Genomic DNA, 17,029 nt, shown 5'->3' with positions numbered 1-17,029 from the left:
TCCTTCCTTCCTTCCTTCCTTCCTTCCTTCCTTCCTTCCTTCCTTCCTTCCTTCCTTCCCTCCTTCCTTCCCTCCCTCCCTCCCTCATGTCTAGAACTGCCAGGCACAGGGTTTGTGTCGTTATTTCAGTGATTGCTCAAACTTAAATTCTCTTTGGCCACAAGGGAGGGGAGAACATTAATTAAAAGAGAGATCAATTTTAGAAGAACCAATTGGAACTGGAGCTGTCTGGAGAGACAAAGATGACAAGTAGTGAGGTCCACATCTCTGAACATTTTTAAATATAGAAAGGTTGAAGGAAACTCTTCTGAGGGTTGCTTCTTTGTGAATGTTGAGAAGTAGCTTTGCTGGTTGGAATCTTCCAGGGATTGTCCTATTGATGAGTATTTTGGAATTCCTGTGAAACAGAACCTGGGTAGCAGTACCCCCGTGTGGGAGAGTGAGATGTGTGTTTTGAGCAAGGACTTGGTACAAGGCTCTTCATCAGCTAAGTCTTTGTCAGAGCTCAATCTGCCTATGAATTTGTCTGGAATCCATTCTCAACAGTTCCATCTGTTCACGATTATCCTACCATCTGACCATTTACCCTCTGTCAATGTCCCTCCCCTGGGCACACCCACTATCAGTTAGGTTCCACCCATTGTCCAACCTGGATAAACTGAGTCTGAGGGAGACTGGACAGAAGAGAGGGAAGGAGGAGGGAGATCTTGCAAGACGTTGGCATTCAGGGCCAAGATGTGTCTTGGGAGACCCCACCAAGCCTTCATACAGAACTTGGGAAGAAAGCATGTGGCCAAGCCAGAGACATATTGTGCCCCAGGCAGTCTGATGGCTCCACAGATAATATTGATGCCTTTTGTTTGGAAACTCTTTGTGGAGGCTTCCTATTTCCCAAAAAGCCACGCTAAATGTTGGGCCTCCCCCAAGCTACTTTGCCTTTTGCACAGTCCCTCGGCCAACTGTGCAAGCAGATGAGGGGACTTGCATGCTAATGAGGGGAAGGGCTGGCATTCCTGAGGCACCCCAGCTCTGGGAACCCCGCCTTTGTTGCTAAGGAGCATTGGAACTGTAGCTGAAAGGCTCTGACAACAGCGGGGAGAGAGGAGAGGGAGAGAAGAAAGGCGAGCATTTGTTTTCAGAGCTTCACAGTTCTCAGGCCAGCTCCAAAGCTGTCCAATTTCTGATCCCAATTAGAATATCAAACCCTGTTATTGTTTCTCTTAATGATCTTGGGAAATTCCTCTGAAGAGTCAGTGAGCACTTAGCAAACTCTTTGGAAGGCGCGATCTGTCGTTGTGCTTCTGCTTATATGAAGAGACCACGCCAAGCATCCTGAAAACACCCTTTATTCCAGTCCCCAGAAGGCATTGATGAAGAGGGAGAAATAGAAGAGGGTCAAAAGCTGCTGAGTTTTCAAAGTGTTCATGTGAGGGCTCCATTCAACAGACGTTTTCCAGGTGCCCACTTGGTGGTGAATCTGGGCTCTGTGCTGGGGATCAAAGATGGAGAAGACCTTTGTCCTGGCATGGAGTGACTTTGAGATTTGCTGGAGAGACAGACCACACCTAGTAAAGAGAATTCTGTGTGTTATTTGTTCTGTGACCTGGAGGACATTGTTGAACTTGAAGCGTTCAGTGGATTCTTATCCTGGCTTAGTCACTCATGAGTTGTAAGTCCTTACGCAAATACATTTACCACCCTGAGCCTCAGTTTCTCATCTGTACAATGGGCATAGTAATGCCAGCCTAGCTGTGTTACAATGAAGAGTAAGCTCAGGTGGAGAATGAGGAGCAGGGATGTGGAGGACATGGTCTCTGCACTCCAGGATCCCACTATCAGTGAGCCAGCTGTTGGCTTAGAAGGTGTCTGTACCTGGAAAAGGAATTTAATGATGTAGCCCATTGAATGGGGTAAACCAAAATACTGTGTATGAATAAGGTAGTAAGCCAGTATCCCTGTATGGAGCATGTCTATATGCCAGGCATAGTGCTAGGCAGTTTGCAAGCATTATCTCCTTCTATATGAATGACTCTTTTGGGTAGGTAGTGAATTTCTGAGCATCACACACCTGAGAAAGAGTCTGCCCAGCTGGTGAGGTCCAGCCTCTGTCATATCTTCAGTGCTCTTTCCATATTTAGAGGCTGTAGGTTTCAAACAGTTGGGAAAGACATAGTTGACACCAGGTCTCAGGGCATATTTGAGATTAACCAGTTCACTGCACACAGACACCCATTTAGAAAGGTTCGGCAATCTGATCAAGATCACAGATACCAGATACCCTCTACCCAGCGTTTATAGAAGTTCACAATGACACAGCCACAGGGAGTTTACTAAATACCACCGATATGAGAAAAAGAAAAGTAACAGATTTTTCATCAGCAAACCGTGGAGAAGTCCCAGTATAGAGGTCATAATATTCTGAAGCATGATGACCTCATAGCATTTTCCTCTTTGTGTCTAGTGGTTTGCCTCACAGCCAGGCCTCATTTAACCTCTGCTGTCACATTGTCAGCTTGATAGCTAAGCTTTTCTCTAGGACTAAACTGAATTTTGGTTCTTTTGATGTTTACTCAGAGAAAAGCTAATGAATATTTACTTCTGCAATGTACAAGTCTTGCAAACACACGCACGCGCGCCCTGGAGTAATGCAGGGGAGAATCCCAGACCGGAGATGATCCAAGAGCAATGATCACTTGGCTCTAGAAGGCAGATATTTCTCAAAATTAGCTTTTGCTGTAGCCGTAACCTTACCTTCCTATGCCAGCTCACACAAACTGTTGTTTAAACTTTCTGATGCTCAACAGCTAAAGGGACATAAGAAAGGTCTATCTCTACTACATTCAAAGAATTGTTTAAATGACATGGCTTTCAGTGTTTGTAACACTCTTCTATAGAGATACAATTACTCCAGTTTTACAGATGAAAAACATGAAGCTCAGGGAAATTAAACAACTTACTAAAGCTACAATTTACAAATTACCAGAGCTGGATTTGGGCTAGTTTTAAAGCCTATTCTTTTTCTACTCTCTTGAAGTAGTGGTGGTGGGTGGGCAGTAGCTGTGGATCTAGATCCGGCCAAGTCTACTCCGCTTCTAGAAGTAGACACTTGGCAGCACTACAAAAGTATAGTATGCACGACCTGTAGTCACATAACTTTGGGGCCACCTTTCATGCTGTGTCATAGAGTCTCCTCCAGTTGTTTGACTTGGTGGGTGCTAGGGCTATCATCTATCAGGAACTATACTAGATGCTGGACATATGGAAAAATCATTGCCCTTCAAGACCTTATGACTTAGTGTGATAACCCCAGCTACATGTTTAGGGCCTCCCTTCACCTCAACTGGTTTTCCATTACACTTCCCCACAGACATGTTGAATATACCAGGACCTTCTTAGGTATCATGGGGCCAGTGTTTTCCAGAATGCCCTATCTCTTTGGCCAGTTATCAAGAGGCACAACCCAGCAGCTTTCTTTTCACTTCCCTGAGACTCTGTTTCCTCTACTGTGAAATGGAGCCATAAAACCTGCCTTACTGAGTTGTCAGAGTTGGATGAAACAAAATATGTCAAGTTCTTGGCATATATTACTTGTTCAATGCATATCGAATTGTTTGATCTAACATTCTAATTTTCCTTATTTGGTATTTTTTTAGCATGAGAAAGCCACATCTGTTTGCTTAATTCTCTGACCTAAAAAGCAGCTAGCGGGTCCAAGTGTTCTAGAATGTTAGAGAGGTGATTGGTCTGCTTCAGAGGCATTTTTCTGGGCAACTCAGGGATTATAAAAACTAAAACAGGCTAGACCAGAAGGCCCTTAGAGATCATTTATGTCAGTGGATACAAATTATTTTGTTCATAAGATTTTGTTTAAAAGATTTTATGAGACACCCCACTATATAAAATGAATCAGAGAAGATGCTCAGAGACCTTTCTGTTTGCCTTTTCCCTTGAACCTTACTCCTTCATGTTGTCTCCCATACAGATGTGAAAATCAGGATCCAGGTCACTCAGCATTAATGATGGTACTGGGAATACATTTGTATCTGAAACCACGGACCAATGTTTCTCCAATGAGTTCATGCTACCTATGTGATGTGGTGTGTGTGTAAGTGTATTGTATGGGAGGTGCAAAGTTGAGGAGGGGTGTTAAGGATAAAAGAACTACGAGAACTGGTGGAAAGTTTTGCTTGATTTTCCTGCCAGAGGGAGCAAAGAAGATGCTACCTATTTCCAGAATTTTTTGTCCCAGGAATTCCTCCTCAAAACTATTCAGTAGTCTGGGAAAATATCCCTGGAGACAGTGTAACATCTTTTTGTTTTGTACTAGAGGAAATATTGGACTTGTTCAGAACACCTCACTTGGAATTGTACTTCTACTTAGTATTAAGATAACATATTGCTAATACTTTTATTTTTCTTATAATGTGGAAATCCTTCTCAGAATAGTGACTAGAGGAAGGGCGGACTTACTCATCCAAAAACGACACATTTAGGTCCATTATGTGACAGGCATTTTTGGGAGTTGACAATACCTGGCATGTTTTTTACTATATGGAATTGCAGGGTTTGCAAAAAAAAAAAAAAAAAAAAAAAAGAGTTTGATCAGCAATGTAGAAAAAAATATGTAATATTAATAAGAAGCTTTATTAGAATAAAAGGAGATTTAAAGAAATTGGGTTCTTGCCACCTCCGAAGAGAAAACCTGGTTTTCTTATATCACATCGAGCTTCTTATGAGCAAGCATCACAGCCAGAAACCAAGTCCAAGTCCAAAGCATCTACAATAGCTACATCAGCCTCAACTCTGACAGTGCTTCCACAACTACACTCAGGCTGGGGAGAAACATGTGTCTGGGTAAAAAGGGAGATAAAGGAAACATCTGTTCTCACAATATGGGCTTGTTATCATAGCTCCTTTAAGTATTGGAGTGCTGGCTCCAAGAGCATATTTTCTCCTGAACGAAATCTCCTCAAGGCCTGGTCGATTTTCCGAGGGCTCAGGGACAGGTTGTAAATGAGATTGTAGTTGTGAATGAGGCGTCTGGCTCGTTCCTTCTCTAGGACTCCTGTGATTAGGTTGGGTGGGTGAGAAGTTTTTAAGAGAGGATGGAAAAAACAAAAAAGAAAAAAATAATGAGTTAGCTTAAATGACTTCAGAGAAAACATGAAATGCTAATATTTTGAAACTTTAAGCTTTGTAAAAATCAGTTAACATCCTAGAAAGATATTTCCAGTCCAGCTATGCATAATATATATCAAGAACAATTTGAGGGTGACTTTGGGGAAAGGAGATGGGGGTCCAATAAAATTCATAGGTAGATTCTCAAGCAATTTAAGCTTGTTCTTTGTAGTTGTAAAACTTTTGGGTCAGTTTTTGAAGCAGGTGGGGTACCTGCTAAAAATAATTTCTAATTGTTCTGGTTTACTTTTATCTGTGAATTATGAAAACATATTTCTAAACATGCAGGATTTAAACAGCACATTTTTGAATTTTCTGGAAATGTATTTTACTGTGATTCCCTCTAGCTTGTTGTGTAATCACAGGTAAATCATGTAACTTCTTGTGGCTCAGAGTCTGAATCTGTGCAATAAGGATGGCCTTTACCATCACAGAACGTATGCTTGTACCCATGTGTGATATATATCAGTGTCAATGTGCTTTCCACGATAAAATTAAGTAGATTTTGATAGTTGCGGAGAAGAGTTTAAGTGTAGATTATGGCATCAGCCAAGATCAATAACTCATTCATAAGCCCCTAATTGTGAACTTAACATGTGTCAGATATTGAGCTTGGGAATATACAGGATTTAGAGAAGTGTCTGTTACCCAACCAGTTGGGGCAATTAGATATGCAGAAAATTAACTAAAATACAATAACAATAACAATAATAACTGGTACTTATATATAAAATTTATCATGTTTCAGGTACCCCTGCAAGCATTTTACCAATGTTAACTCATTTGGTCCTTATGACAACCCATTTTACAGAGTGAGAAACTGAGGCATGGAAATGAAACCCAAGGTTGCTCAAGGCCATGCATTAAATCACTCCACTAGTTTATAGAATGAGAAGGAAGAAATCGTTTCAAGTAGAGCTCATATTATTTTCTAAATATGTTCCTTGATTGTGAAGATCTATGCTACAGGTGTCAATGAAAAAAATTTTAAATATCTTTTATAGGGATGAAAGCTATGTCTCTTGTATGTTGCTTTTCTACTCTCCTGTACTTATGCAGACTGCATATGTGATTGTAAAATTTTTAATAATGATTGTAATGATTGTAAAATTTTTTCTTTAAGTATCCAGAGGCAGTCCCCTGGTCATTTGTGGAAAGCTACTTCTAGCCCATGAGAGTTAGTTCTAGTGGATACCTGTCATCTCTGTTTAAGCTTTCAAGTACTATTTGTATTTAAATGTACAAGGACTCTTGAGCAAGATGTTCCCCCTCTGATGTCTCCTCTAATAGATGTTCTTGACAGTGGGCTACAGACAGGTGGGGCCCTAATGCAATTTATTCCATTCACTTTTATTCTGTCCTGTATAATCCTTACCTATCCCATCTCATCCTATCTTAGTTTATTTGTTGTCTATTCTATTTAGGTTTATTGTCTTTTGCTCCTGTTAAAATGTTGGCCCTTTTGTCGCAGAAATCTCTTTGAGTTGGCGGATGCATCTTTGCAGATCTCTGGATTAGGTGGCTTTTCTTCCTCTGGCCTAGGTTTGACCCCTCGGGACACTCCCTCATATCCTGCCTCTGGAAATATACGTCATAGGCTTTGGAGTAAGTGTCTGACTGGGAAAATTATTTTAAAATTTTGAGCCTCAGTTTCTTCAACTGTAAAATAGGGATAATTAAATTGTAAGAAAATCAGTAAAATAGTGCTTAGCAAAATGCCCAGAACTAGTAAGCACTCATTAATTCAGGTATTATTATAGGATAATTATAATAATATTATCAACATTACTTAAAATATATGATATATTTTAAGAAGAAATTATTTTTATACATATTGTATATTTTAATTAGAAATTAAAAGTAATGTTAAAAAGCATCTAGTATTCACCACTGGTGTGCGTGGGGAGGGGGAAGGCATTTTCTACTATTTTCTAAGCTTTAGAAAAGATAGGAGATTCCTACTGTCAAACAAAAGTCCACTGATTGAAATTTGTATTTGTCTAATTTACTTTCATTAAGGGCTGCCCAGGATAGCTACATAAAATAACCCTCACAATCCATCTTAGTGTTGGAAAGCCTGTTCACCCACAAGAATTAAAATGAAGAAATAATAAACTCTTTGACATCTACTTCATTGTACAGTTTACAAAGAACTTTCAAACATCATTTGATCCTTTCTCAAATCTGGGAGGTATGTTTTATTATCATCAATCCTATTTTATAGATGAGGAAACAGGCTCAGAAATTGGTGAAGTCTGGACTTGAATCCAAGTCTTTTGGTAAAAACAAACAAAGCAACAAACAAAGCAACAAGTAAATACCATATGATTTCACTTACATGTGGAATCTTAAAAACAAAGTAAACGAACAAACAAAACAAACTCATAGATACAGAGAACAAATCAGTTGCCAGGTGGGAGAGGCATTGGGGGAATGGATGAAAAAGAGGAAAGGATCACGATGTGTAAATTGCCAATTATAAAAATAGTCACGGGGATGTGAAGTACAGCATAAGGAGTATTGTCAGTAATATTGTAATAACTATGTATGGTGTCAGATGAGCACTAGACTTATCGGGGTGATCACTTTGTAAATTTTGTAAATGTTTAATCACTATGTTGTACACCTAAAACTAATATAATATTGTATGTCAACAGTAATTGAAAAATAACAACGAAAACATCTCATGCCCTTTTTGGTGTGTCATGGAAATTTGGTATAATGGGAATTCCAATAGAACTGAGTTTGAATTATGGCTCAACTTTTTACTGACTATTATTTCATCACTTTGAGCTTGGCTTTCTCCTCAGCAAATAAGGACATCAGTCCCTTCAGCATGTGGTCAATGTAAGGAGTTAGCGATACAGGGTATGTAAAATCCAGACCCATGCAGAGAATGTCCGTGAGGGCTCTTATTGCATTCTGCTTCCTTGAACTCTAAAATACTTTCTATCTAGACTGTAGTTCACTGGGAAACTTCCAAATCTACCATTCACCCAAATATTTATCTCAACTACCCTCTTTCTTTAGAAAACATAACCAGTTATTCATAGTCATTCCTTATTTCTTCTCAAGGATATCTTCTTGACAACTCCCATTAGAGAATAAACACAAAGTCAGTTCCCAGAAATGCTAAGTTGATGATGGATGGTCTGTCTTTGTCCTGGATGGAGAACACCCCAGCCTACATATTTCCTTGCATATAACAAAGAGCAGTGATTCATCAGTGGGCAAAGCAAGTACCATCTGCCCAGCATCCGGAGAGGGCCACGTGGTCTTTTAAATACTGTGGTTGGTAAACCAACAAGATGACCTGGTTAGCCCCTTCCCTCACTAAAGATAGTTATAGATGTTCTCAGATCTGCCTGACACAGTCTTTGGCTGCTGAGGAACTAATGAATTTCATAGAAACAGAGAAAACAGGCATAAATAGTGAAGAGGCCATGAGAAAGGCATTTCAAATCTGCTGGAATCTGCCTCCAAAGTCAATAAAACTCCGTTTTTTCCTCAGAACAGTTCAAAAGTATGAGAAAGGTCTCAGTCTTTGGGGAGTCTCTTAGCAACTGGGTTTATAATCCATCATCCATCATCCCAAATCAGCATTTGTTTCTTTAGAAATGTCTTTTCTTTCTACTCAGTTTTTTGTTTTGTTTCAATTTTGTTTGCAATCTCATGAGCACTCTCATAGTCCCGGTATCAATACCTGGACTCATGACCATTTCAATAACCTTTTGATCTCCTTTTTTCCAGTATCTTCCCTAAATTATCTATTTCAACTTTCATTGTGTTCTCTTCTGATTGAACCTTTGTTGGACACTGGGTAGAGAATGAAGCCCACCCTCATCCTCGGGATTCACAATAGAGTCTCACCTTACACTATCCATTTGAACATGAACCTCCAGTCCTGTTTTGTTCACTGCCTTCCTCATCATATTCATTCCCACCTTCTAATATTGCAGAAGGTGGTTTGAACTCAGAATGCTTTACTCAGCCATCCAAAGTCTACCTCTCCTCAAGGCCAATCTCAAGCTGTCTTGCATGGAGCCCTGAGTGCTCTGGCTCACATTAGATGATGTACTTCTTTACATCTCTTCTGTCTTTCCTTTGGACTCTTTAACTCTTTAATTATAATACTTTACTGTATGCTGTGTTAAAAATAATATTGGTATTGAACTATTGCCAGTCTCTCTGTCTTACCTTCTTACCTAAAGCTCCTTGAGGCCAGAGACCACGTCTCATTCTTTCTCGTTTCCCTCCTGGTCCAGCCTCTAGCACAGTGCTAGGCTATAATAGATGTTTAAAAAATGATTTTCTAATTCAGCTAAATAAATTTTTATTAAAAATTTCCCCTCTCTTTGGTATAATTATTAAGAGTTCTTGGTATTGTGGGGTAGTTACACTTCATGTAGTCTTGAATTAATTTGCTTTGCAAATTCAAAACAAAATGAAACAACAGAGAGAATGAAAATATAGGCATTGCTATTGTTAGATGATTCATTCTAGGGAATATTAATGTGGGCAATACCTCTTTTAAGAAATTATTTCTAGTTTTATTGAGATATAACAGTGTGTAAGTTTAAGGTGTACAATGTGATGATATGATACATGTATATATTGCAAAACGTTTACCACAGTAGGTTAGTTAATATCTTTTATTCACATAATTACCATTTTGCTGCTGCTGTTGTTATGGTGAGAACATTAAAGCTCTCTTCTCCTACCTATTTTCAAGTATATAATGCAGTATTATTAACTAGTGCACATTAGATTCTTTAAACTTATCCGTCTTATAATTGAAAGTTTGAACCCTTTGACTAACATCTCCTCATTTCCCCTAGCAACCCCAATTCTACTCTTCATTTCTCTGAGTTCGATGTTTTTAGATTCTCCATTTAATACACTACCTTTTTGTGAATGACAGTATGTGATTAAATACAGCAGTTTCAGTCCATGTGCTTTTGTGTATGTTCTTTCCTTTTCATTCCCTAAATCTCCAAGTTCTGGATTTCATTCTCTTTCACTTAAACATTGCAATATTGTCTTTCTTTTCTTGTTTTCATTTTCTCCTTTATCCATTCACAGCCATTAAGAGTCTTTCCAAAATACTTCATCATACCACTCCCCTGCTTAGAAACTCTCAGTGTAACTCGCTGTCTTTGAATTAAATCCAAATTCCCGGTCCAGCATCTAAGAGCTTCCTAGATCTGGTCCCTTCTCATATCTCTACCTTTATCATTTAATGGTCTTCTTTCTTAATTTTAAAACTAATATATTACTTTTATTTTTAAATTACAGTTGACATTAAATTATTATTATTCTTAATAATCTCTACATTCTATCCAAACTAAACTCTTTGAGCTTCACACATAATACTTTACTTGGCCAACATGTACCTTTGCCAGACAGGGCCCTTGATTTCATTCCTTTATATACAAATTGTGCTTTATCTTTAATGATCCATTCACATTATGATTCATTCCCCAATCACTTCACTAAGAAGGAATGCTCCTGTTTCTGAATGTCTACATAGCATACCCTAATGGCTTTACCACCTTTCATCTTGGATTTAGTTGTTTATGTACATTCGTTCATTTATTTGCTGCCTCAAAAAAATGTTAAACAGAATTATGCAAGGTGCTAGGGATAAAAAAGGAATATAGTCTACTGGTGAGATAGTTCTAAGCCCACCCAATAAAAAATACAATATATCAAATATGATAATGGATGTTAAAGAACTCTGAGAGGCCAGGTAAAGGTTAGCCTAGATCTATTTGGGGAAATCAGAGGAGTCTCAGAGGAGTAAAGCTTGAGTTCCAACATATAAATTTTAGGCATTAATTAGCCAGGTGGACAAGATGGGGAGTTGTCATGGGGTGGGTAGGTAGAGGAGAGTCAGACAGCTCAGATGAAGGTTAGAAAAAGCAAGTCAGAGGAGAAAGCAAGGCTAGTCTTAAGAAGGCAGATTATTCATTATGACTAGGTAAAAAATGCTAAAAGAATAAAATTGAAGGAGAAGAGAATGGTCAGGTGGACAGAGACCAGATTTTGCCTTGCTAAGAAGTTTTGGAGTTCATCCTGTAAGTAGGCACACTGAAGTATTTCAGTTAGAAGAACAAGATTGGATTGTGGGTTAGACTCAGGTGATAGAGTGGAGGAACGATCAGAGACGCAAAGAAACTAAGCAACGGTGAAGAATACATGTCTAATTCATCTTTACATCTCTTGATTGTGCTTAGCACAGTGCCAGGCACATGGTTTATATACAAATTGTATTTGTTAAGAAGTGAAAGGAGATGAGATCCACTCTTAGACCAGAACAGAAAGAGAAAGGCATTATCAACTCTAAGCTTCACACTTCACCTGTGTTACTCAGATCACACAGGTAGAGGGCATTTTCCAGCTTCCTAAACCTGTCAATCCAGGTCTCACATTCTTCAGACTTGTTCTTCATCATTGGACTAACAAAAGGCTGTGAGACTGGCCTGATGGCCAAAGAGCTCAGGGGATCTTTGGGGGCTGAAGTGTCAGCAGGAAGGTTTTCTGGCTGCAGCTCCTCTTCTGGAGTTTTCTGCCAAAACAACACAAACATATGACTGGCAACACATTCACCACTCAGAACTCCTTCAGTCTTCTGGCCAAAGATGAGGCCACACAACTAGTAAGATTTATTGCAAGGTCTAGCTTTGCAAAGCTAGGAGGACGAGTTTTAAATCCTTAGTGCCACAGGACCATATCTGCCAAGTCTTGTTGGATATAAACTACCATGTTGAGTGTTTTTTTAACTATCATTTTTTATTTAAGGAAAAGAGTGATATCATGACTTCATTCAGTTTGAATTTCTGGTTTGTACAAAGCAAAGGTTTTTGTAACTGGCTGAGGCTTTTCATGATCTATTCTGTTTTATACTATGGGGGATGGGCTTCAGGAAATACAACTTCTTGGTGAGAAAACCTCTGGATCATGAGTGTGAAGTTCTTGATGAAGAGTAATTGAAATAACAGTGATATCATCTTAGGCTTGTAGTCTTATTATAATGGACAATAAAACACTTCTACTTCTGTCTGTCCTATTTTAATAAAGGAAGCTGAGTCCCAGAGAGAAGAAATGACTTATGGAGATCATATAGTAAATGACTGACACAAAACTAGAACGGGGATAGAGGTTATCCAGCTCATCTTGGTATCCTAACCCCATGTCCAGTAAAAAACATATTTTTAGAATAAGTAGACAAACGAGTCCCAGCAGTGCTACATGACATTCTCTCGCCCATCATGTAGAGAGTGTGGGCATCTATTGTTTGAGCTGCCTAACCCCACTTTTCCAGGAATTGCCCTTCCTGCCAATCCATATAGTGGTGTAGATAAGCGCCGTATGTCTAAGTATTTAGTTCAGGCCTGGACAGCTAATGCAAAATGGGCCAGTAAACACAGTCTCTGGTGATTTTGGAAGTATTTGTGAGAGCTAAAGACAGACAAACGAAGATCATTTGGTGTGAGAAGTGGGTACTTCAGCAGATTTTCCACTCTGTGTACTAGAGATGAGAAAAATTTGGTCTGCTGAGAAAGATATAGATAGGTGATAGATGGATGATACATATAGATAGATAAGTAGATAAAAGATAGATAGATAGATAGATAGATAGATAGATAGATAGATAGATAGAGATAGGAGAGAGATGAAGCTGACAGCAGAGAGGTGAGAAAAGATATAGGAAGTTATGATGATGTTCAAGTACTTGATTTTAGTTCATTGTTACTTTTCTATCCTTAGGTAGCATAATATGCTTCTCTATCCTTCCAGTATATTAAGTTGGTAGAGTTGGTTCTGTTGATTACAATCCAAATAGTATTACCAAAGAATTATGCCTCTCACTTTTGTATACCATCTGTGTTTCCCCCAACTTTCAAATATCTGAATTTCTCCAATTTTGTACCTTTATCTCAAACTTCTCTCATATAAGCTATGAAAATACCATGGCTCTAAAGAATAGTAATTGCAATAAGAAGCCACATTTTGAGTTTGTTAATAAACATGGATTAAACTACTGCTGGGGATGTGAAGACTTGTTTAATAGAATGCTATATGAAATTGTATCCATATAGATAACCAGCAACTTAGTAAATTTTAAGAGATTAATATAAAGACATGCTACTTTGATAAAATTAATTTTGGGAAAAGCTGAAAGTTTTATAAAAGAAATAATAAGTCTTAATTTTTGTTAGACCTTTGGGCCACTTTAGAAATCCAATGAAAGCTTCAGATTATCTACCCAGGTAAATGCATATTTACATACAGTTTAGTGGATGCTTTTAGAGAGTTCAAAGAGATTCTTGGATGTGAGAAACTGATTTTAAATAATTTTATATTTCTTCAGATAGTTCAACACTTTGACCACTTAAAGATAGGAAAAGGAGAAATTTGTATTGACCTGAATTACGCTCAACTCACTCACTTACTCATACAACTTATACTGCTTTGGTTCCACTGTGTCCTAATGAAGTCCCAATTCCTTGCTTGGCACATAAGACCACTCAAGTTCTTGTTCTTGTTTATCTTCTTTCTCTTTTACTTATGTATACATTTTCTCCAGCCATATAAAACCAGAAAATAATGAGACTGCTTTATGCCACATACATGCTGTTCCCTCAGCTGTAAGAGCCCTTTTTACCACCTATGTCTTAATTGGTTGGGTTCTTACCCATCCTTTAAGACCCAAGTCATATTTCACTTCTTGTGGAAAGCCTTCCCTGACAGCCCCAGGCTGGGGGAAGGCTGGTTCTTTGTAGCCCCTTTATCCATCACTGCACTTACTATGGGATATTGTAATTGTTTGTTAGGGAACCTTTCTCCTCCACCAGAGATCTGGAGATGGGGCTTGTGAGATAGTCATTTATGTATTTTCAAGGTCTGGTTAGTGGCTGTCACATAGTTAGTTCACAAGACATGTTTACTGAAAGAATAAGTGAATGAATGAATGATTTTCCCTGGGATAATAGGAAAGTTACTTTACCAAACCTCTGCTTCAATTTCCCTTTCTAAAAAGTGGGATAATGAATGCTGCTTATAAAGGAATGTGAGAAGAATCAGTTATTGCAGAGATGCAGTGAAATCCTCAAACGAGGCAAAATAAAAGAGCAAAGTATATTTTTTATAATCTTATTCACAACAGACTTAACACTCAAGGAGAAAACCATTTGCTGTTGTTTCTTCATGGCAAGCGGCTTGCCAAAATGGATACTATTTTCTAAAATATTTCAAAGTGTGAAGTGCATGAAGAGGCCTCCCGTCATTTTAAGATGAATTATGTTCTAATCCGGGCATTTAAAAAAACAACAACAGAAAAACTCAGGCTGGTTTTCAATTCTGTCTGCATCTTCTCCTGGCTAAGTGCTAGGAATATTAAAACAGATTTTAACTGCTTGCCAGAATTTTTTTTTTTTAAATCAAAGAGCCCATTATATTTTAAAATGTGACCTCTGGTGAAAAGGTCACCTTCTGTTTCTGGAAGCTGGACTTAAGATGTTTAAATTAGGTCTCCTAATCACCCTTTATATTGATGGCAGTTGGTGGATATGTCACAAGCTTGGAAGGACACCTGTACACATGCTACAGGACCAATTTCTTGGGGCAGATGGCGGGCCCATCACCAAGTGGTGATGAGAGGTCTCTGCATGCATACCAGCTAGTACAGGAACCAGCCTACACTCTCAGAGTTCTGCTGCCTCCCTTCTATGATGGAGGAGCATCTCAAAGTCAAAGACAATCTGATATCAAGGCATTGGGTGGAAATCAAAAACCCAGAAGGGAGGGCCCCACAGGTCTCACAGAGCATCTGAGAATAGACGGCAAAGAGTCGGTGAAGCCCTTCCCCAAGCTCTGCATACACAGGTGCATACCATATGTTCAGTTTTGCCTTGAGACATCTCAGGAACTTCAGGCTGCACTTCAGTGGCAGAAATTTCCTTTACAGTCTTTCCTGGATCTGAAATTAAAAGTGGAAGTGTTTAGTTTGGTCTTTTCATTTTAATACATACACGTATAAACCAAGGCAAAGAAGATGTTGAGGCTCTATTATGTGGTTGGCACTGTGTTAGGTGGTGGGCATACACTGGTAGATTAGAAAGATCTGATTCCTGTCTTGATGGAGCTCATAAAGGGGAGGCAGATGCTCAGTAATTACTCAAAATTATCATTTAATTACAAATTACCATAAACACAACAAAGGAAAATGTGAAAGTATTTAAGCTTTTTTGGGGGTATGCATGGGAGTGGTGGAGGATCAGAGAAAGTTTCTTGGACTAACTGACATTTAAACTGGGGACTTGAAGGATGAATAGGAGTTTCCAGGCAAAAATAATGGTTGGGGTGCACATGGAACAGAGAGTTCCAGATAAGCAGAGACACAATAGCCTGTAGAACCGTCTGGAATCAGGAGGTCTTTTATAGTCTGGGGAGTGGGAAGGGGGCTCTTCTGGTGGTCCTGCCTCTTAACAGAGAAGCAGGGACTTCCCCCTCTTTCTACATAGGTGTGTGCCTAAAGGATCAGGTGAAACTTTTGTCTTCTCCTTTTCTTGTTCCTTTCATTGGTCAGAGGTCCTGTGTGGGAAGAGGTTTGAACAGCATCCCTAACCCAGGGATTCTACTGTCCAAGTACGATTTGCTCAGTTGGCTGTCTTCATGAATAGAAGAAATTTCCTTAGGATGCAGGAAAAAGACATGAAGACCTTCTGCTGAAATCTCTAAGGCTTATTGTGGATATCACTCATTCATCTCTCAGCACTTTCCATCAGACTTGACGACTTATTCATGTATTTTAAAACTCTGTGTGATGACCAGACAGCATAGATTTCTGAGTGTTTCAGCTTCGATATTTAGTGCAAAATTTAAATATGTCATTAACAAATACATATTGCTTCTGAGTTGGGTCTATTTTCAGTAAAAATGGTTCAATCAATACATTTTAAACAAAAGTTGGAGAGAGGGCCACAGTTGTAACATGGTGGTAGAGAGTAGAGCCCCTGAAGCCAGATGCCTTGGGTTTGAGTCCTGGCTCCTTTCTCTATTAGCTGCATGACTTTGGGCAAGTTCTCTGTCTCTCTTTGTGTCTCAGTTTCCATTTCTGTAAAAAGGGGATAATGCCACCTATAGGTTATTAAATGAACTAGAAAATGTAAAGCAAATACCTGGAACATAGCACGTGCTCACTAAATGTTAACTAATAGAGTTATCTATGTTAGGATGTTTATATAAATAAAATCACCTATCAAATTAAAAAGCCTTTTACTAGACTTTTAACACTGTACCCATGAGTCGCTATGAATCTTCTCCCTCAGCTTCTTGATGGAGAAAACAATGTGATTTCATAATCTTCTCTGAAACCCTCACACTCAGCATTCAAATAAGTACTCAATGCCTGGTTGTTGACTAAATGAATAACCACGTGCTCTAATTTGGAGTTTAGAAAATAAAATCACTAAATATATAGATTAGTTTCTTCAGTTCCTTTTCAGGCCCTAGGAAAGAAGGAATTTTCTCTATATTTCTTCATCCTCTCATACCTAACTCAGATGCTATGTAGAGTAAAACTTAATAGATGCTTAATGAGGATCATGATGACAGCCAGTTAGGGCAGCCCCTTCCAGGCAGATCTAATTTAATCTGCTGAAATTTAAGTTGTCATGGGAACCCATCATCACCTAGTAGCACTGGCCCCCGCTTATTTCACCCAATATGTGAAAGGAAAGCTTTCTGTTTCCTGTAAGTGAACAAAGATTCAAATTACTGTGAATCATAGACTTGTAGAGTTAAAGGGATTCTGGAAACACTATATAGCATAAGGGCAGAAAGATGA

General features: G+C 38.8%; 1 protein-coding gene across 1 annotated transcript in view; it reads right to left on the bottom strand.

The window, feature by feature from the left end:
• Positions 1 to 4,625: 4,625 nt before the first annotated feature.
• The window catches only part of CUNH1orf87 (chromosome unknown C1orf87 homolog), a gene marked incomplete at its 5' end in the record, with an annotated part of 15,537 nt that continues 3,133 nt past the window's right edge, over positions 4,626 to 17,029 (bottom strand). Inside the window, 3 exons of the mRNA XM_011377077.1 lie at positions 4,626 to 5,065; positions 11,539 to 11,746; positions 15,075 to 15,154. Of these exons, the coding sequence (XP_011375379.1) occupies positions 4,905 to 5,065; positions 11,539 to 11,746; positions 15,075 to 15,154 (449 nt within the window). The remainder of the gene's footprint in view (positions 5,066 to 11,538; positions 11,747 to 15,074; positions 15,155 to 17,029) is intronic.

Source organism: Pteropus vampyrus, unplaced genomic scaffold, assembly GCF_000151845.1.
Source record: "Pteropus vampyrus isolate Shadow unplaced genomic scaffold, Pvam_2.0 Scaffold305, whole genome shotgun sequence".
In the NCBI taxonomy this organism is placed as follows: Eukaryota; Metazoa; Chordata; class Mammalia; order Chiroptera; family Pteropodidae; genus Pteropus; species Pteropus vampyrus.
Note: the sequence above shows the minus strand (reverse complement) of the source record. Positions and strands in the feature narration are given on the sequence as shown.